Source organism: Atractosteus spatula, chromosome 14 (assembly GCF_055471065.1).
Source record: "Atractosteus spatula isolate fAtrSpa1 chromosome 14, fAtrSpa1.hap1, whole genome shotgun sequence".
Taxonomy (NCBI): Eukaryota; Metazoa; Chordata; class Actinopteri; order Semionotiformes; family Lepisosteidae; genus Atractosteus; species Atractosteus spatula.
The window spans coordinates 35,217,539-35,239,821 of NC_142719.1; the positions used below are offsets into that span (position 1 = coordinate 35,217,539).

General features: G+C 37.4%; 1 protein-coding gene across 1 annotated transcript in view; it reads right to left on the minus strand.

Annotated features, from left to right (window-relative positions):
- Window positions 1–1,327: 1,327 nt before the first annotated feature.
- The window catches only part of LOC148821252 (protein diaphanous homolog 1-like), a 43,241-nt gene continuing 22,285 nt past the window's right edge, over window positions 1,328–22,283 (minus strand). The window contains exons 10-12 of the mRNA XM_088932531.1: window positions 11,680–11,723; window positions 4,813–4,913; window positions 1,328–3,615 (exon numbers count right to left, since the gene is read on the minus strand). Coding sequence (XP_088788657.1) covers window positions 3,522–3,615; window positions 4,813–4,913; window positions 11,680–11,723 — 239 coding nt within the window. The 3' untranslated portion in view covers window positions 1,328–3,521. The remainder of the gene's footprint in view (window positions 3,616–4,812; window positions 4,914–11,679; window positions 11,724–22,283) is intronic.

The window sequence follows — 22,283 nt, forward strand, 5'->3', positions numbered from 1 at the left end:
GTTCTCCACAAATCCTTCCGCTTGCCAATTCCTCCCCAACAAATAAACAGGAATTGAAGACAGGGCTGGTTTTGAAATAATTCTTCTGTGTCTTGGAGAAAAACTTTGCTGGTCTTATTTTGGGCCCCATGCCCAGGTGCTTCCTGAATGAATCACAACACACACAGCCAAAACTGTGAAGGAAACATTTCCTGTCATCCACCTCCCCCCCCCCCATATTACACTTACACCTTCATCATAATTCATTACTTGGCCTTTCCTCACTGGATCTACGTTCTTGATTATTTAAACTTTTATTCACAGTGCAAACTAGTCTCCAAAAGTATCAGCATTTTTGTTAATGTTGCATTTCATAAAGAGAAAAGGTGAAACATCTATACCAGGTGAAAACCAAGCAAAATTTATGGTCAAAAATGCAATAGTCAAGAAGGAGGAAGTCTTAACATTTCTACATTTCAAACCCAAGTACATTTAACACAGTTTTTTTCCTGCATTTGTACTGGTTACAAATGAAATGGGGCCCTTTGGTCTGCTTATTTGGTTATTAATAGGTCAGTAGTCAGAGGAACTGTATTGTCTCCTGCACAGTCTCTAATAATAATGACCACAGAGAGTCTGGACCTCAGTTCAACATCTCATCCGAAGAACGGGTCCTTTTTTACCGTTTAGTGTCCCCCGTCACTATCGGGGCCCAGACCTCAGTGTGAGCACCCCCTACTATACCCACTAACACCTCTTCCAGCACCAACCTTAGCATTCCTAGGAGGTCTCCCATCCAGGTACTGGCCAGGCTCACACCTGCTGGGCTTCAGTGGGTTCCTCACTCCCTGAGGAAGCCATTTCTGTAAGTGCTTCAAATTCATACCTCAGATGGTCAAATTCAGATGGTCTTTTGTCCACTTCTGGTTTTCAGATAGCAAACACAAGGGGCAATGACTGGAGATGTAGAGATAGTGCACAAAGATTTAACACGTCGTGAAAGCCAGCTGAAAGCTTTTATCACCATTTAACATAACTTAAATAAATTACACAGGGAGAAGAACAGTAAATAGTATCACTGTAGCCCGGTGATATGACAGGTAAACTTAAGAGTAGAAAAAGAAAAACACCCTATGTGTAAGTGTACAGATCACAGATCTTGCATCAGGACAAGACTTAACAGAAATGGCTAATCATCTTTCTCTAATTTTAAATAGTCAAAAATCAATGTTATCTAATTGATATACACAACACAGATGCTAGACAGAGTTTTTCAGTGTTCAGAAAAATCAATTGTGAAAATGTCTGGATAGCTCATTAAAAAAAAAATTTCACTGACAAGAACATATTCAATACATTTTTAATCTTCTGGGCTTCAATACTTTAACAGCTGCAAAGAATACCTAAATACTGTTCAATATACAAGTAACATCCCACTAAAGAGGAGACAAATAGCATGAAAAAATGTAATTGATTCTGTATCACTTATATTAAAACATTATTCAAAATAAAAAAAATAAACATAAAATTAAGCTATAGCGGAACACTGGCTTAAAATTTTACCCTGATGTGAATCCCATTATTAGTATTCACTTTTTCAAATTTCACTGATATCACAATGTTAAAAAAACAGTACTTTCTCGAGTCTGTATTTTGAGTTGTTTTCATTCTTTTCTGTGACATGGAGTCCTACATGGAAAACAGAATGAATCATAAACTGTACAAGAAATAAAATTCAGTATTTCAAAAAATAAATCAATAATTAACTGATTATTTTCTTATTGATATGCGTCATGGGAAAATGTCTCTTTTTGGATTTAATTGAGCCTAATTAAGCACACACCTCAGCTGGACTTCACAGATACCATCAGCACAAACTTTCATGACCTCATGATATGTGACTGATACTTAAACGTGTTGAAATAGAACACGTCAAACAGTAGCCTCCTCCAGGGGCTAAAACACAAAGGTACACACGCCTTCTAGAACTGCATCGTGATGAGAAGGAAGAATGTTTAAGAAAAATAGTTTTCTCCAGCAATAATACTGGAGATTACTCAGCATTCTGTTCGGTCAGATTCCATCCCAGCAGTATTTTGGAAGAGAAAATGTTGTCAGTGCTGCAAGATAATCGTTACTAGACACCCACCAGCATGACGCAGAAGCTGATGACCACCAGCTGAACATTACAGAAGGCTTTACAAATGACCCATTATTAACCTCATTGACGTCAATTGATGACATGCCCGATGAAGCTACTGTACCTAGGTACATTCTTGTTTTTGAATACGTAAGCACTACATTGAATACAGAAGAGACCAGAAGATGACGTCGTGGCATATGTCATTTAATTTGCCCTTAATTTATAATTCTAGAACCTGAAACTCCCTTAAATGTTGTAAATCCAATAAAAAAGATCTAACACTCATGCATACAACCTCTTATGGCTGGAGCTGACTAAAAGTGACACCACAAGGCTTACGGAGTAATTATACATTTCATGTGCTTTTAAAAATTTTGAATTTTTAACTCAGTGCATTTTCAGAGATACTGTATATCTAAATAAACCATTATACAAAAAGATGTTTAAATGCAGATGTCAAGAACACAAAAAAAAACATTCATTCCCTTAAATACAAAACAAAAAGGTGGTGAGGTTCCAGATTGACAGAAAGGGAACTGGCAGGAAATCATGTGGTGACGCTTTCTACATTAGCCCCTGAAACTACTTTTTATCTGAAACGTGCTCACATTTAAATTATATTGGCACTTTTTTATACAGGTAACTGCATTCAGGAATTTTATTTTTTTAAAAGATGCACCGCATACATAAGATGTATCTGTAAAACGTTCTCAAGTTACATTTTAGTCAATTCCAGCCACTGCCAGGAACGTTCTGGTGTAGAAGACCAATGGCTTGCACAAACAAGTCAGACTCCAAAACCCAATCGTGCTATTGGGTGCCCCCCCGTGCTATTGTGTGTAAAATCTGTCCTTATCTAACTGGTAATAAATAGTTATGAGCTCACTGCCTTCGCCATGAACATTACACTGAAATATAGTAAAGAAATAATGAATTTATAGCTGACCAAATCGTCCCCTAACATATCTTGGGCTTTCATTTGAAGATTTCAGATTCAAGACATTATTATGTTTCATGCACATGCATGTTAAGAGACCCTTAGTTTATACATTCTAACAGACTGATCCAGTGTAAATAGGTGCCTACAGCAACCATACCAGTGTTAAAAGTAAACGTAGAATAACAATCAAAAAAAAGTCTTTCAACAAACACAAAGACAGGCATCCTCCTCTCCGTCTTACACTTTTTAGTGCCTGTCAGGATGTCTTGTTTAAGGAAGGCATTATTTGAACTCTGAAAGAGGAATGGCTGTGTGCTCGCTTTTCGATTTCGGCAACCTCGAGTCTTGTGGTCATTTTTCTTTTAACTGGATCTCGCTGGTGGAGCTTCTAAAATGTCTTCTAGTGCTTCTGCCTCATCTGTTTCCACTGCGTTTTCCTGCATCTCCTGCTTCTCGACTTTAGTCTTTTTCTTGGGCGTGGTAGCAACAGCATCGTCCTGCATCAGCTCTTTGGCCAGGATTGAGGTGACAGCATTGCCAGCTCTTCGATTGGCTAGAATTACAAAAAGAAATGTATCAGAGTTGCACAAGCGAGCTTTATTTATGTTTTAACTTGCAGATTCAGTTCTAATACATGGAGGACTCCCGATGTGAATGAAAACAGAGCAATTACCAGAGCCTGGATTGGTTGGGTTACCAATTTCTGAAGCCCATAACAAAAGAATAAAATGAAGCTTACGAAAACTGTAGAGAGAGCGAGATAGGTTCTAGCTCTTTAAAAGGTTGTAGAACAAAGGAAAATCAAGAAATGGAAAAAAAGCGGTCCTTGCCAAGGCTGGCAGCTGCTGCCTTCTGTTCTCTGAAATGAGGGTCTGCGGGTGATTAGCCTGCGAGCTACAGGCCAAGTATGAGACACACTTGGAGGAAGGAAAGTGACAAACTGTCTCCATAGGGTCCCGCGCACACTTACATAAGCGAACATCTATGCCACAGTTAGAAAAATAAGTTAATCATCCAATCTGTTCATGAATGTGCTGGAAAACACCAAACGTATTTATTGTTCAGTTTGGGCTGCCTTTCAGTGGAGCCATAAAAGCTGGCCTTTGGTCCAGACCAGATTAAATGTGAGAAAGGAACATGCATCGGTCCAGTGCCATTCTGGGCCATGCTGTTATTCATGGGGATGAATACTGATGACATGGAGGAGTGTCCTGGGCAGCATCTTGAAATAAGCAAAATCAGGAATGACGCACACGGCTTTAAATAGTAAACAAGTCAATATTCTCTTTCATCCTGTAGAGCCATGCAGATTTCTTGTGTGTTTTTGAGCGGCATGTCAAAACTGAGACTGCTGTGTGTAATTCTACGGACCTTATTAAATGACCTCTAATTTAAAGCTTTTATCCTAAACATAAGCATTTTCGGCAAGTCAAACATCTTCAAAATACACATTATACTATTTAAAGGGATTACTAAAATGTTTTAGAGATGAAAGCTATTACTTTCTGAATAATAGACATACACTGGCAGAACTGAGAGTCATTTAACTCTCCTCCTAAATTGTATTCAAAATCTATTTAGCACTGAACACAAGGAGCAAACTACTGAAAACGAGCAGGTTGCGATGATGTTTTTTATGGAAACATGTCTTTATCTCTTTATATGCAAAGTTAGGTATGTTTTGGATTTTTTCACAAAACTCAGTCACAAAAAAAGATGTGAAATAACAGCACATTTAATTGCCACGTACCCCTGAAATATAATGGATACTGACAGGCTTGGCAGGAAAGAAACATGTCTGATCTGCAATCTGGACGCCTCTCTCAAACTTTCCACTGCTGTGTGTTTATACTGGAGCAAGAATAAGAAATTACAGAGAAAGACAAAGGTTACAGCTTGTGGGGCTCAGAAGGATGCAATATCCGGTACTTTTGGCAGGGAGGGATAATGTAGAGTTGTATGCTAGCCCCCAAGTCATTTCCCTGGTTGTTAAGCCTGCTACACAGAGAGGGCTTTTAGATGTGTTTTGTACTGCAGGTTTTATCATTGAGCAAACCTCATTCATGCCACTGTATAAGGTTAAATGAAAGCACTGCAAACACATAGTCTAATAAATCAACAAACAGTGCCCTCCAAAAGTACTGGGACTGCAAATAGCATATACTGTATAGAATATCAAGGTATCAAGGGGAAGCAAATAATGACTTTTACACTCTGAAAAGTACTGAATTTTATAGTGACTTATGGTTACTTGAAACGATTGAGTTGAACACAATACATTTCTGTTGTAATATGATCAAATGTGGGCATGGAAATACTCAAAAATAAATTGCATGTTATATTGTACATGTCGTTTGATTTAATCAAAAGATCCCAAATTGACTATAAAGTAAAAATAGCATTTTTATACTTTGCTGTCCTAATACTTTTGGAGGACACTGTACAAGAAAAAGAACAGCTAGCATGTTTTTGGTACGATTCGTGAAATGTTCTGGAACCTGTTTATACTGCATCCTGTCTTTTTCAAAACAGTTTTAATGTTTTTTTCTGTTGTATTAAACTGTATATTTGACTACATATTCTACTGATGAAATCCTGTATCTAATGACAACTAGAATTGCCAATGCAAGCAAATTCAGAATTCAGCTAGAAAACCAGGTTTATAAAATGCTTTAAGAATCGCAGCATTCTTGCCAGACATTGAAACATCACATGATGAATTAAATCGAGTTACTCTCCATTTACTTCAACTCTGTATTCCTTGCAACAGGAAGTATATTTATTTTTATCTTATTAACTGCCGTGTTTCACTGTTAAAAGGCTCCTGTTCTTAGCAATGCCAACCTAGCCTGAGTTGATGCTAGAAAGATCAATACACTCTAGAATAAAAACAATTTTATATACTGTGTATAATGACATCAAGGGCCTCTCTATTTGGTTTGTGTGTGTGCATGGCCTGTGATTGACCGGCATCCTGTCCAGTGTATATCCTGCCTTGTACCCATTGCTTGCTCCAGCTCCCCTGTGACCCTGTACTGGATAAATAGATTATAAAATGGAAGGATCTTTCCATCAGATAAATTATCTTGAAAATGGTTTACCACAAGGTGAGTTCTGTCACAGCAGTTTTGACTTGCCTTTTAAGGGATCTGAGTAAGATCTAAGTAGGTAGATGAGAATCCCGGCCTGTCAGAAAATCTTCTTCATGCAAAGAAGAGTCAATTTACAATCTGACTTCTAACCCATTCTCTGTGAGGAAAACTTGTGAGAAAGTTTCTGCTTACAGTCAGCTAAACAGTAGAAAAGTGTTCTGTGCTGAGGTTTCTTTGCAAAAACATACCATCACACTTATAGTAATGACAAGAGATGTGAAATAAAACAATGGCGGAAATGTTAGTGGCCAGAAGAGTGACAGCAGGCATGTGACCTCCACTGCATCGCCGGCGCTGAGGCAACACAAAGCCCCAGCTTCACAGGACTGGAGAGGAGGACGACATCTAACAAAACGCATTCTGCTTCACTGCCCCCTGAATGCGCCATCCTCTCCTTCCTGCAAAGTAAAATAGTGTTTAACAGATTTGTGGATCTCCCTCATTTGCAAAGCATGCAATTATTGCTATGGAGTGAATTTGAAACGGTTAAATTGGAACTGTTAAGTGTTACGATTCAGAGATAATTCAAACATTAATGTCTCTGATCATTCATCCTATGCACTTGCATGGGGGAGGGTGAATTTTGTTAAAATACTGCTTCATATGTTCTACTGACTGTGATATTTCATGGAGCAGGACCAAAGGTGCCTATGGAACAGTACAGGTACACCAGTGCTGTGTGCACTGAGAGTGCAGCCGGCAACAGAACACAGAACACTTTGTCTGCTTTCACCATCCCCACCCTTGGGAGAAAAGAAAACCGCACACAGCCTTGCGTGTCAGTGTACATATGGGCTGTGACAATTTTCTGCATGGAGGAAGTAAGCCAAATTAAATAAATGACAAGCAGGGGCTAGGAGAAATCTATCCTATGAAGGGTAAATTACCGCATCCTGCCCTTTTGTTTGTTTTTCTTTTACTGACTAGAACTCAGATCCCTTTTGTTCTTTTGTTCCACGCCGCCTCTGTGCTTTCATAAAATAGCTCCTATACGGTATAATCGTCTGCACTTGCACCAAAACCAGAGCATTTCTACAGAGGCAAAGACAGACAACCTCTCTTCCTGTGTGGGAAGGCGGCATTGAATCTAAACCGGGGAGCTCATTGAGACCCTGAGGATATGAAGCTGCCTTATTTAGGTCAGGGGGAGAAGCAAGCAAGCAGCACTCTCCATCTTAACCCTCTCATGACGGTGGGGAGCCTCCATCTCAACAGAAAACCATTTGATTGCAAAATTAATTACATTGATAACGTAGTGCAAATGAAAAGAAATTGGTGGCTTCATCCCTTTCAGTCAATTCACTCCAATTAATAATTCCAAGGTTTGGTTTTCACTAAAGCCTTATTTATTATCATACTTTTAAATGTATAGTTCATTTTCAACTCCCTGCCTTTGTCATTAATGAAAGCATATAAGACAAAGGATGAACTTTTTGAGAGTACACTTATGCAACATATGATGCACAAAACCCCAATTTTGTGTGCATCTTCCTACTGTAATGTACTGTATTAGCACTAATGCCTAAAGTTGCATTTTACAGTTAAGACCTATTTCAGTACCTTCTAATTGAAAAGGAAAGTTAATATTTTTAGAAATGAGAAAACATTAGGTTTCACTTTGTGATCTCAGGTACAGCCGAGAACTGCCTTATACCATGACAAAATTCTTCAGTCATTTCTTTTTTGTCAGACTTCCCAACCCCCCAGGAGAATACAAATTCCTTTGTCTTTTGTATCAATGATCATTCAGAATTTTCAGGCCTCTTTTAATCTAAAAAATAGTGAAACCTCCTGTAAAAAATATATTGTACCAATAACGATGCTGTTACAATGCCATATCTGAAATGATTATAGTCTATATGTGTTACCAACCATGGAACTGCAGAAAACCACACTGAACTGTTCTTTTTGTAGCCGTAAAGAAGATATGTATTTTGTTTTAAGAATACAAGTCCAGCTATCAATTTCAGTTTTATCAAGCAAGTTGATTTTCAAGATCATAATAATTCAGAGGTTTGTGAAGTTGTTTTCCAGTCAGCAGCTTAATTCCCACAGGATCTGAGAAAGCAGAGAAAGGACAGAAGAGGGTGGCAGGGAGTGGCCACAGGAAGTGGCTTGATCTTATGATAACCTTATAATAAACACATTGGCTTTTAATAAACTGCTCCCTTGCAAAAGTTCCCAAATCAGACGCTGTTAAGTTTTACATTGAAAGCTTTAACTGTCATTTACACACTGCTGAACCCTGCTCCTGGGAAGCTTAATTAGGCTATGTTTTATATAAATAGCAGCAAACTTACAAAATAAAAAGGTCTCAAAACCTCCATTTGAAGAGGTGGTACTGTAGGATATGTTAAGGCAGAGGAGCACTACCGGTTACAACTTGTTTCTACAAACAGCACTATTCATTACCAGTGACAAGTGCTATATATATTTTCCCCCCTTCCTTTCTGCATGAATGTGTATACAAATAAAACATACTCTGAAAACAATGAGAAGGAACAAAAGCAGCTGTGTGCTTGTTCTTAATCTATGGCTACTTCCTCACAAGTTTCATATAGTAAAGAGGGGATATCTGGGTATATTTTTAGATCTGTTGTGCCTGCAGAACACAGCTAAATTAATCTGAGGAAAGGGAAGACAATAGTTAATTTAATGGTTTAATTAAACTAGATATTAATCCCATCATTATTACCCTCAGGTTTCCACAGGGGCAGGGATCACTTGCTATGAAGGTTTTACTACCGCAGACAGAAAATTAAAATGACCACAGTGAAATGAGTGCAAACAGGCAGAACAACTGTAATGGAGCACTGATTCAAGACTTCCACTAGGGGGAATTGCAAACAATCCAATTACAGACGACAGCACGCAAATGACATTACTACTAAATAGTTTTGAACGTCCAATCAAGTTATTTACCATTATTATTTACTATGTTATTTTTCAAAATGCTTTCTAAATTTTTCACATGGAATTATATCTCTCATTTACTTTCTTTTAAGAAATGTAATGACTGTAATGACTATAATGTGGTCATTTTCTAAGCAAGCAACTCCATCAGACAGATGTGCAGATCCATAAATGGTCAGTGCTTATTCTAGGGCTAACTTCATGAAATCAATAAACCATACATCAGTAATATTCATAAATATATTGTTTAAATGGAAAGGTATTGATTAAATTATTTATGTACATGATTAGATCTGATTAACTCTCTGAGGATCATTACTTGTAATGAGGAGCTTGTTACTGTCAATGAACCCAGCAGCTATGCTGTTCTTAGCCAGTGGGTTCAAGTACCCAGTGGCCTTTTGAAGCTGGCTACAGAATAGGCACAGCACCTGTAGCATCCTGTCCATGACGATGAAACGCACATGAACCTCTCGATTCACAAATAGATACACACTCCCATCTTCACCTACAGTCCTGAACTTTGTCTAATCACCGAGCTGTTGGGCTTACAATCTAAGACAGGCTGAGAATCATGGCTGTGTGGGAAAGCTTTGAGCAGATTTTCTATTTCTACAGATTGAGAGGAGCCAGTTGGGAAAAGTCTGGAAGCTGGTAAGGAAGCTCCCAGGAGTTCTACTTGCCCCTACAGTACGTGTTCTACATGCACGAGGACTGGATGCCCCTACAGGGGGAGCCATCAAGGCTGACACCAGAGTCACTGGAGGGGCTATCCTTCCTGGCTGGCCTGGGAACACTTGGGAATCCTCCAAAAGGAGCTGGAATGTAGTTTTGGATTCTCTCCAACTGATGTGCTGTGGCAGCTCTTGCAGCGGACAAGCTAGTGAGCAACTAGAAGTGAAAGTGGATATACAGTATATGGGATGGCAAGATTCTGAGTACTGTATAAAACAAGACAGGAAACCTGTGGGGACACCAAACTACTCAAAAAAATAAAAGCCTCTCTCCCACAGGCTCCGTTCAGGTGAGGCTGATGCTATGCTCACTGTACCTCAGACTAAATCTGGGACCTTTGATCATCATGCTTTTTTTTGTCACTGCCCCTTTGTCATGGGATGCCCTTCCTTCAGCTCCTTGGGACACAAATTGCTTGATTCTCTTCAAATCAAAATTCAAAACTCACTTACTGGAGCCTATGTCTGACTTCCCTGCATTCTGTTCAGTTTGTTTTTATTTTTGTATTACTTTTTAAACTTACCTTTTTGTCTTTCTTTATCACTATTATGGATATGGAAAGGCACATTAAAATCAAGAGTTATTTTGTTGTTGTTATATACTTAGACGATGAGAATTCTGGTCAATAATCGTTACTTCAACAATCAACCTCTTTTAGCAAGAGATGAGCTACTTCTACACACAAAATTTCAATTGGGGAGAAAAAAAGTGCAACTTTTTTTAAATTTAAATTTAAATAAAAACAACAGGCATTTTTCACAGCTCTGGAGGGAAGCTTCACAACATTAAAAGATTTAAGAAGTGCGTGTGATTACATTACAGCAAAACCATGAAGGAGGCCCATTTACTGCGAAATTGTAGAACCACTGCATTCATTTCAAACCACATGACATTCTCTTCTGAATATTTGTGAATCAGCTTTGATCTGTTTCCTTCTGTTACACTATGAAGAGAATGAATCATCGCCACCAGACTTTAATGTCTCTCAGTGGAGACCAACAAAGAGAGAGTTATTTTTAACCCGTCTTGCACACTGCAGCTGAAATGGTTCATGTTCTGATGACATAGTATACTGCCGACATGTGGTGGTTGAGGAAATAGCCTGCTTCTGTACAAGTGCTGATGACATATGAGTCACATATGGACTGAATGCCTTTCTAAGTTCCCTCCATAAAACCAAGGATATTTGCCACCCGAGCAGATCTGCCTTCAAGGCATTCAAAAAAACGAAAAATAGTGGCTGCAAAAGTCTGAGGTACTGAAATATGAAGGAAACAAAATAAAACACCAAACAAGCATGCATCAGAAAACAGTTAAACATACATTAGCCATGTTACAAAAGGAACAAAAAACAGCAAATCATGACTGCATCTAATCTACCGTGTTAAGTTCCAAGTGAGTGACACCAATGGTTACTTCCATTCATAGAGCAGTTAAAGACCAAATACCAAAAGCAAATACTAAATCATCTTTTAATGCTTCTCTCCATATTATAAATGGATTTCTCATTCTAGGTTCTAAAACTCCAGAATGCATATTGCTAGTGTTTAGCTTTCAGACATTTTTTGACCAAAAAATTATATTTCTTTAATACAGCACAAAATCTAAGGCTTATGCCAACCACTACCATCAATTCTATCACAGGTAAAAGCAGCTCCTGAAATTGTCCAATGACAACTGGGACATTATTTCCCACATGCAGTGACCTGTTTAACTGCATTGTCTAATTGATTTCTCAATGCCTTAGGAGGTATCCAGGCTGGGTGTTAGTCACACAAAATCACAATGGCACACTCAAACACACTTCAAACGTTTACCAGGCTGGTTTCCGAACTGTACTCTGACAGGGAGAGCATGGAGTCTACAGAGGGAGAAAAGGAATGATTAGACAAGGTCTGTTTCCATCCCAAATTTCCCAAAAAAGTGACAAAAGGTGAGAAAAACCTCTGACACCTCTTAGGAGAACATGTCAATAGGGCCTATTAAAACAAGTTTGTAAAACCTACAGTGATTTAATAGATATTAAGACAGGTTGAATCCTTGATTATTAAAGATTGTGAGCCCATTTCAACAGCTTTAAATAGACCGAATTTGAATTGAGATGTGTAAACCCGGGAGGGAACTCACAAAGTCAACCCCCCAAAAAAACCGACTACCGACTCAATGAAAGTGAGAATTAAATGTATGACAACAGGACAAAAACAGAAAGAAAGAACATTAAGAGGAAGCATTTCTACCTAACCATGTGGGAAGCAACAAGATGAGAATCTCTTAAATTACTAATTGAAGACAAAAGCTTTGCTTATAAAGCTCTTAATATTGCTAAATCTTGGCCTTTGTAATTTGCCCAACTTAAAAACAGTAGTAGTTTTGTATAATATCAAAAAATACTCATAGAACATTTATACCCAGAGGCACAGAAAATTACATTAGAATTAAATTAAAATAGAGGCACAGTTCCCAGATTTTAGATGAGGATATTTTTACGCTTCTAACAAGTAATGTGGTAGCTGTAAAACTGAATTAACACCCTTTTAATGCCCTGGGAGAAAAACCATGCAGAGATGATGCACTTTCTAAACTAATTAAAGATTATGTAAATGACCCTACAAACGTCAGCGATGGAATCATCTTCTAGAAACAGAAAATTAAAAAACAATTAGATTTCATGTTCATTTACAATATTTACAATAAACATACAGCCTTGAATTAAAGATATTCCAGAATCTATTTGGACTGCTATCTACTGTAAGTACTACAGAGTTAATGCAACTTTGCTCCATTTATGTGAGGATACTAAATATAATGAATTTGTCCAGAATTTTACAACACTAAATTAGGATTTGGGAGTTTTCCTATCTTAGTAAACAGACCATCTACAGCTCAGGAAATCTTTAGTCTAGACAAACATTTGTAAAGAATATAAAAGAAATACAAAAATTCTGAGTGGGTGCCACAGGAATCTGAAAATTACAACAGTTTTAGACTGGGTTTGGTCACTTTCAGGAATCTGACTGCTCGTATATAATAAATTAAAGCCCAAAGTACACAAAAATAAAATGAAAAGGCTTTCAATAAATTCAGTTCATGGCTTGGTAATTATATGGTTAAGAAACTAACAACAGAGCTTCTGAAATTCTATAATTTTTGAAGAAATAAAAAAAAATCATCTTGCATGTGAACACAAAACATTGAAAGTAATCTCTGCCTTTTCTAGAATATAGTCCTTCAGAAACTTATGTAAGCGATTTCATTGCTTTCCATCAACTTTATCCTATTTATCAATATTTCCCTTCAGCTGTTCCAGTTCAAACAATCAAATGAACAGTTTTTGTCTAGAGTCATTTGTAATTCTGCAGATGGATGTATTGTTGTAAGTGGTCAAGACCAGAGAAAAAGAAAAATAGGGGAAACTCATTGTCTCGGCAGTGCTGGGTCCCTCCATTCTGTCAAGTGGTTGCTGTAAAAATGCTCTGCCTACAGCATGCACTGGCCTATTGTCAGGCTGTACAAAAACTAGAATGGCAGATTAGGAGTGAAGCCCTCAGAGACAGACTGTGGGTTTAAGGTAGAACAATGTCTGTTTTCGGGGGGAAGAGTATATCCCCACAATAAGCAGCCTGTTGCTCCATTGACGGCCCTTTGCTTCATTTCTTTGGAAAAAAACAACACAAAAATACCTTGGAATGAAGCCATCTGCTGTAGCTGTAAATAGAAGTCAAAGATCAAATGGGCAACAAGTTTCATGCTTGCCTATCTCCCAGCCCACCTCCTAGGGTTCTTTCTTTAAGGCAGGGTGGGGGAATAGAAACAGGAGTAAAGGGGCAGGGGGAGGGGGTCATTTCAGTACTGTCTGGTGTACTAACTTTGTTTAGCTTATATGTTGAAAAAATTAATCAAATAAAGCACAATACCAAAGACTGTTGGACAAACTGGACACTAAAGCACTGTGTGAACTTCCTATATTTGCTACCATGGAGTGGAAGTTATGTTTTTCCTGAGACAACTACAAAGTTACTAAGATAACTATAATTGTGATAATTGCTTCAACACACTAGGTGGATGGGGGTTTTCAAATTGTTGGCAAAAAAATGAATAATATCATATGAAATATGTAGTAAGGAGTAATCCAAAGATGCTGAATTTTAAAGATATTTAAAAAAAAATTCCAATCCAATTTAATTACTGAAAATATAGACACAGCAAAAACAATGATTTGCCCTTGAATCATCCCATATAGGGATGCTGAGAGTCTTTTATGCTGACTGTAAGACATTTGCCAATGCATAAAATCAGTACTGATGTATTCAGCGAGGCTTAGATTACAGACAAAAACATCTAGCAAAAGTGACGAATCTTAGCCTACTTACTGTAGACAATCCTAGCCTTAGTCTTAGACAATCTTACCTAAACTAAGATTATAAAGTGATAAAAACACTTTACAATCTTAGTTTAGGCTGTTTATTGTCAATCCCATGTTTAAAAGTACACGTTGTTCAATTTCTTTTATGTTACTCTAACGTTCTTTCAACAAATTCTTTGATAGTAGAACATATGCAGTTTTTATTAACACTGCTGTGCAATTAGGCATCAAAAAACATTCAGAAATCTTGCATGGAACACCCGCTAAGCAAAACATGATTCTACCAAGTCATTTTTATAAAAACAATTCTAGAACCATCTACGTGCTCATTATGTTTGATAGTCCAGTAGTCTGCAAAAACTGTTCCCTGCTTGGTGTACTAAGCCTAAAAGTTTAATGAGGCACAGCATGGTTTCAATGGATATTTTGTTTTCGTAAAAAACACTGGCTATTTGAACTTCTAATTTTCATATGAATCAATGTTACTAAAATTACTAAATGAATGTTAATTTAGCTAAACCATTTTACACAACTTTCAATAAATCACAATCGATTTTTTAAAAACATAATTTTTCTAAGATTGTCTCTAATGTATGATGGAACAACCTACATAAGAAAGCAACTGAAGTTAAGTCTTCATCTTGTTCCTCTTCTCGCATGGGAACTTGAAAGATTGAAAGATCAACAAGGATAATATGGAAGAATGTTTTTAACAAATTATTTCAAAAACAAAACCAGATGCAAATGCTAAAATTAAATGTAAGAGAACGGCATGACTAAAATTTAGATGTACAGTTACAGTATATTCTACATCCAAGCTGTACTGCTGTCACTTTCAGAAAACTGTGGTATGAAAAAAGGAATGTTGGAGTTCTAGTTAAAGAGATGGTTTAGAAGCTATGGAATTGAAAAACCATGTGGTCCGTTTGTTCTCCGCGAACCACAGTCCTCCTTGTTCGTTTTTTCTCTAGAGACAAGCCAAAAGAATTTCTAACTCATAGCTGGTAATTTGTTTTCACATGCGCCAGAAAACTATATACTGTACCACCTGAAGAACAGCCATTAAAAAACATTCTTGCACAGTCTTAAACCAACCCTAGTAACACAGTACTCTGCAGCTGTCTTCGGTTTCTATGAAGTTTACCATTACTTGAGGTGAAGTTGTAAAACTGTGGTAGATTAACTGCAAATAAAGTTTGGAGTTTATGAGTTGCATTTCAATGTCAGATAAATTATTCCCCTGAGAATTCAATCTTTATAGACATGACACGTGATCCAAAATGAGCCTTTGGGAACAAAGAAAGAACACATAGAAGCAGTTTACCCTCTTCTGGCCTGGCATTAAGCTATTTAAACTATCTCTATGGGAGCACACATCTCTCAAAGGCATCTGCTAGCTAGACTCTGAGAATCTGATTACAAATACTTTCCATTTTCTTTCCTTTACTGTATCATCACCATCACTATAATGTTTAGGGAGTGAATGCAGCTTTTAATAAAAAAAACAATGCTAGGGTGTATTACTGTTTTAATGGATCAAAAATAATTCTACAGCTTGGGTGCAACACAGACCTTACATGTCAAGAGTAAATACGAAAGATCACCACACAGCATGACATAAACAGGCTTTGGTGTGTTGTTCTTTTCTTAAACACCCAGAAACAAAATCAAAGCCATGATAAAAAAGCATCATTTAAAAAAGAGGTCAGCATGTACTATCTTCAGACTGTTCTGATAGAGGATGGCTCAGCCCACAGTATCCATTCTAATGACCTTGACGTGATATTGGTTACAAGGTTATATCCTTGAATTCTTGGGTTGTACAAAACAAACTTCAGACTAGAGATTTGTAGCAAACATCTGCTCTTTCCTGCTTTCCAATTCAAATAGTATTGTGCAGATTCCATCTGATTCCATCCTAAAGCAGCAGGCTGGGGGATCTCACACATTTGTCTTATCCTGTCTTTTATCATGTTTAAGAATGTATTTCAAAATTCTAAAACAAACAAGAGACTAAAAAATTCCACATAAAGAATGGTTAGGTAATATGAACTGTTAGCGATCCTTTCAGTTTCAGAGGCTAAGGTCCAAAGCAACTTAAATTATATGGTGTATAAAAAACGTATATGGTGTATGTAAGAACTGTTGTACATACTGTAATACAACAAACCTTTCCCCCAACACATTTTTCAACAATGCTGGTAGCAAAATGGATGGATATATATATATATTTGCAGTCTGTGTAGCGTTTGCTCTGTGGATTAACACAAAATCTTCACACCTATTTTTTCAAGCATGAAAAAGTAATGTTCACAGAAAAGGCAACAAAAAATAAAGAGCCAAAGACATAAACACATCTGTCATGGTTTTTCAATCAGTGTGTTTTGCTTATTAAAGCCACAGTAGCAGTTTGGGCTTAAAGGACTTAGCTGAAGGATAATTCAAAGTACTATTAAAACTAATAGGATTAGAAATATAACTCCTAATAATAACAGATTCAAGCAATTCTAAATTCATTTTAGAATTTAGAATCATCACAAAATTTGATGATAACAGTAACCTCAGTCTACTTCTCTGGAAAAACACTGACCAATTTAATAGTCATTTTTAAGGCATTTTATAGCCTGAAAAGCTTATGTCGCTATATTTGCAAAAGAGTCCTATAATGATAAGTGCAAAGGGAACTATTCAACTCTTCTCTAAAGGCAGTAGTATGTCAAAAAGTATGTCAAAGTCCAATCACTTTATAGATGCACAAATCTCAGTCACAATTTCGGTAAGGCTCCACCTGAACTCCCCAGTGGGAAATTCAAGTAAATATAAGGCATTGATGCTAAGAATACCCCCTCAGCCAGGAAAAGACTTGCTCGTAAATTATGGCCTGCTGCAGTCTTTCATTGTCCCAGTGAATTAGTAGCCAGCAACTACCATGAATTATCCATAGCTAGACCAGCTGGCAGGCATTCTCACAGAGCTGGCACAGCTTAGAGGTTAAAAGGTATTAAAAATTCCGCAGCAAAGCATTTCATCAGTCAGGGGCAAGGTAACAAGCACAAGGGGAGAGAATAAAGGTGGGAGAAAGACTCAGTTAGCTCTACCTGGATTTCCCTCTGGGGCTTTTGCCGTCTTGTCAATATGTCTGTTTGGATTGATAAAAATGCAGAATCGATCTTGGCAAAAGTGTTATTCACACTAGTTCCGGCTTAAAGAGCACCATGACTTACAAATAACACAATGCAATCTAACTGTGTTGAAGAAAGGAGAAGTTCTAATTGCAACTAGGATTAGGATTTTAATTCTTAATACATGAAGCACCTAACACAGATCCACACTCTTCTCAAATTCTCCTCTCCGCCTCTACTAAAAGTGTACCCCTTGATGGAAAGGAAGAGGTGGAAGGGAGGTCAGTGTCCTGCGATAACAGCGCACAGCCAGATCCTCTTCTGACCTGCCGCATGAAGCTGCTGGTTTCTGCAGAGGCATTCTGTCCTTCATGAGTGGACTCAATAGGCCTCTTGCTCAGAAAGCAGACTGCAGCAGAATGGGGTCAGTCAATCTTCCCTCTCTGCCCTCTCCGAGGGAGCGAAAGATAACCTTGCCCTCCCTTCCAGGACCCGATTGAACTGTAAGTTTTGGTATTTAAACAATTTGTTTAAAAAATGTCAACATTTCTAAGGTGGCAAGCACAAACAAAAAATATTTTGAGTGAACTTTGCGTTGAAGGAATGTTTTCAACAGCACCGGGTTTAGGGAGGAAAAACTTCTTCCCCTGAGAATCATAGGAGAGAAAGGCAATGTAAATATATACATGTTCAGGTGGGTAGCTGCGTCAGCATGCGTAGGCTGCAAAGGAACAAGTAATAGGTTTATTCCATGCTGAAAAAAAGAAGAAAGAAAACACAACATTTCGGCTGTGGAGCCTTCTTCTGGTGTTACCGAAAAGTTGTTTTCTTTCTTCTTTTTTTCAGCATGGAATAAACCTAACTTGTTCCTTCGCAGTACATATATACATGTACATCTAAAATGCAATATAACTAATATACATTGAAACTTGATGTCACCCTCAGTCTTAAAAAAATTGTAAAAGAAAAAATGATGGGTGTACAGAATAGTACTGCTGCCCGACAGACTGGAAATTCCTTCACGGTAAGAATAAATACCCATGGGGATTACAGTTATCCAATTGCTAACACTGAGGCTGCTGGAGAAATGTTTAGCCATGCCAGCAGTGCTCATCTCTAGGGATTAAAGTCCATGCTGCTGTGCCATATGGGAACACAGACAATAGATGCACATTTTGTTGTAGGCAAGCTGGCATTCTGGTTAAAAGAAAAACATTGACAATTGCAGACTGCTTTCAATATCCAGGGCTCAAAGTGGGAGTTGCTCTATTGTTGCTCTAATCGACTCTTAACCTTGAAAAATGATCGACTGTCTCTAAATCAATACTCTTTGCTTCCACAACAGACTACTCGCAGAGGGCCCCGAGATTGGATGGAGGGATTAGTCTGAGATCCAAGAGATCGACGGACTTAATCTTCTTTTAAAAGCGGATGTCTACGGATTTGAGCACAGTACGCACTCCAGCAGGGTGAGGCGGAGTGCCATCTCAATGTGCCAGACGGCAGAAGGTATACGGGCAAGAGTGTCCTCCACTGGAACTCGAAGAGATCATGTGAAGGAACAGATGCTGCCTAAGCTGTGAAAGTCTGCAGGAAATAGTGAGTGTGACAGAACCAGATGAGAGAGGTGCAGAATGAAAGCTAATTTCACAACAATTGCTGACAAACTTCAGGAAAAGTGCCAAACCTATAGCAGAGGAGATTAAGCAGATTAAGAGGACATGAGCAAATAATTTCTCTATTAAGATAAAAGATCACCATAATGTATAATACAATGTAAGCAAGTTTCACAATTACATTATTGATTTCAATTGATTAAATAATGAGATTCTGATGTCACTTACAGAAGAGAACTGAAGGTTTACATTACTATTACTTCATCATCACACTAAAGAGCCTAAATTAGCATCCACCGCCAACTTACTGTATCAGATATCCATCTCTAAGGTTCACAAAAAGCATTTTCCACTTTGAGAATTACTATTGTTATAAGCAACTACCTACATTACTTAGTGCTGCTTATAAATTAGGGATGCAATGGCAAATCAACATGAATGTCAAAGAGAATAATGGTTTGGTAAATGGTCTTTTTATGTATTTATATAAAATATAAATAAAAATATTTTGTAGTTAATATACATAAGGTACTGAAGGTCTACCAAAATTTATGGAGTCTCTGAAGCCTTTCAAGTAAATGGTTAAAAGAGTTAAAGTTAAGGTACTTGCAGCTGGATCTGCATTATACTGTAGCTAAACAAAAACTAATTTAAGCCAGCAGCTCTATCTTGCAGAATGACAGAGTACACAGAATCATAAACACCCAAAATATTCAATCAGCAGTAACCCAGCCAAGATCTCCACTCTTGTTCATGACTAGATTACTAGGCATCCGGGTGAGAGGTCATTATTTAACATCGGTTACAGACAGAAGTCACCTAGCATTCAGTCAAGACAACAATTGACATGCCAATCTTTTAGATGACAAAAGTCCTGAACTCTTAAATTGATAAGAAACAAAGGTTTCGAGACTCCAATATTTACACTTCCTTTAAACTTGATATTTTTGCTGTAGAAAAGGCTCTACAAGTAACTACTTCTAACACTGTACATTCTCCATGACAAGACATTGCTCAAAGCTGGAATTGTATGAGGCTGCCAATAGCTCCCCTGCTGTTAGAAATCAATGGAAATGAGGATTTATTGATTCCACATGCTGCTAAATTAATATTTAATTATTCTTGCAAAAGGAATTTACATGTTAAACACGCAAGCTCTTTACTGTAAATTTGGATTTTTTTTACAGTACATCTTGCAAAGTATGTTTATTTTTTTAACACCTTAACTGAAAAGAACTTAAAAATGACTTCACTGTTCTGCTCCTTTAATATTGTAACAGATGGGGGCTTACGAAAATGGAGATGATAACATTAATAATAATAATAATATTAATAATAATAATAATAATAATAATACACACCATCAACATACAAGTTACACGATTACAAATTTACAAATAATGCCTCCCAGAGGCCTAACATCCTAACCAGACAGAAAAAAAAAGTTTGCTTACCAAAAGGCCAAAAGAAGAGATTATCTTCCATCTCAACCAAACAGAATACAATCTATAGTTAAATATTTCTCTCTATTGACCTGGATGCCACAAAATGATTAGGAATCTATCCCACTTTCCTAAAAATGCACTCAATATCTAGGAGAGGGCGTTTTTAACCAAGTGATTCTTTACACAAGTTCCTTACAACAACAAAATAGCAAGTTCAGATACAGCCATTTTCTCCTATGATTTGAGCTTACGTTGTGCAAGTTGGATATAGCATGACTATTAAAGAAGAGAAAAGTAGTTATATTGTGCAGATGTCGGTTGGATAGAGAGCAATCTCATTCTGGAACTCGCACCTCATGGTGTAGAAAAACAGACTTGCATGTGCAGCACAGTTGCACATACTATAGCTGCTTAGTGGCCATTGCATGTTTTTTTTAGAAGTGGCAGTTGTGTGCTTTACTGGATTATTTCATTATTTTGTGCTTTTTAAAAATATTTTTATACAGATCCTATACAGATGGAAGAAACTGAGTTACTTATCTCCTCCTTTCTGTTCCAGGCTGCATTCCATTGTTTTTGAATTCCTACAGACCAACTAATACTTATCTTTCATCTTTATATTGATAAGTTCTAATACTTAGAAGTGCAAAGAGAGGGGAATATTTGGGGCAGCAGTTATGGGTGTAACTCAGGACTGTGGAGTTGATAACAACACACGTTGTTGGTCAACTGGAGAGATGCGTGTACATCTGTTCCCTCAGGATCAAAATTGATCTCAGAAATGGTTCATTGGAATGTGACTAGGGCTACAAAGTGAGGCAGATCAATAGTCAGTTGCTACCAGAGTCCATCATGTGATAAACCAGATACTGTGGTGTTCTGGCACTTCAAAGGTTACACTTTATCTATCCCAGATGTGAGAAGGAATCCTGCAGTTATATAAAGCACCATTCTCTTATTTACACTTTGAATATATTAGCCAAAATTTTGAATAATTAAAAAAGTTATTGAAGGACCAAGGGCAAGGAAGAAACTTAAACCAACTTAACTGATCCTTGCTTTAATATTATTACATTGTCATTTCGGGATAGATGGTCATTATGTTTCTTTTAGATATTGAAAACAAACTTTATTATTAAGAATTGAAAAAAATGTACCTATTTCTTTAACAGGAACTTATTAATTCCCAATTCTGAATGAATGCACAATGTTGTTAATTGTTTATTGTCACCAGTTTGAATCATAAACTGCGCCATTAAAAAAACAACACTACCAGTGTGAACATTTCAGACACATCTTTCTTAGTTCTTCAGCCTTACTGAAAAGCAGAGGGATCTACTGAACTCCTGCTACCAATTCTTCAATGAGCAGACATTCATGATCTTCATTCATTTTTATGGAGTAGACAATCATCAGTTTAAAGATGCCAAGACATCAGTAAGAATGAAGAAAGAGCCACATTGTTCTCATCCTGAGCAATTCACTACACGTACGCTATAGAGCAAACATCAGTTGGCTGATTGTGATTCTGCCAGGAATAAAAAGTAGTTCATTTGCTCAGCTGAATGTGTTTACTTGATTTTGCAAGTTTCTAAGAAAGCTATTTGGAACTATTTTTCAATATATACTGTAATTGTCTCATAATGGGCAGCACTGTTACAATCACTGGAATAAGAAGCTGTCCAAGGCTTTTACTGTCAGCAGAAGCGAAACTGTCTAATATTTCACAAGCTAACACTGCAGCAGATGAAAAGTGGTCACTTAGGACTAATGCAAAGCCATGCAACATGAGAACGCATACAATGCTACATGATGTGTTGGGTTGTAACTAATACAGCCTTTTTCTAAAGAAGAAAGGACAGATATAAAATGGTG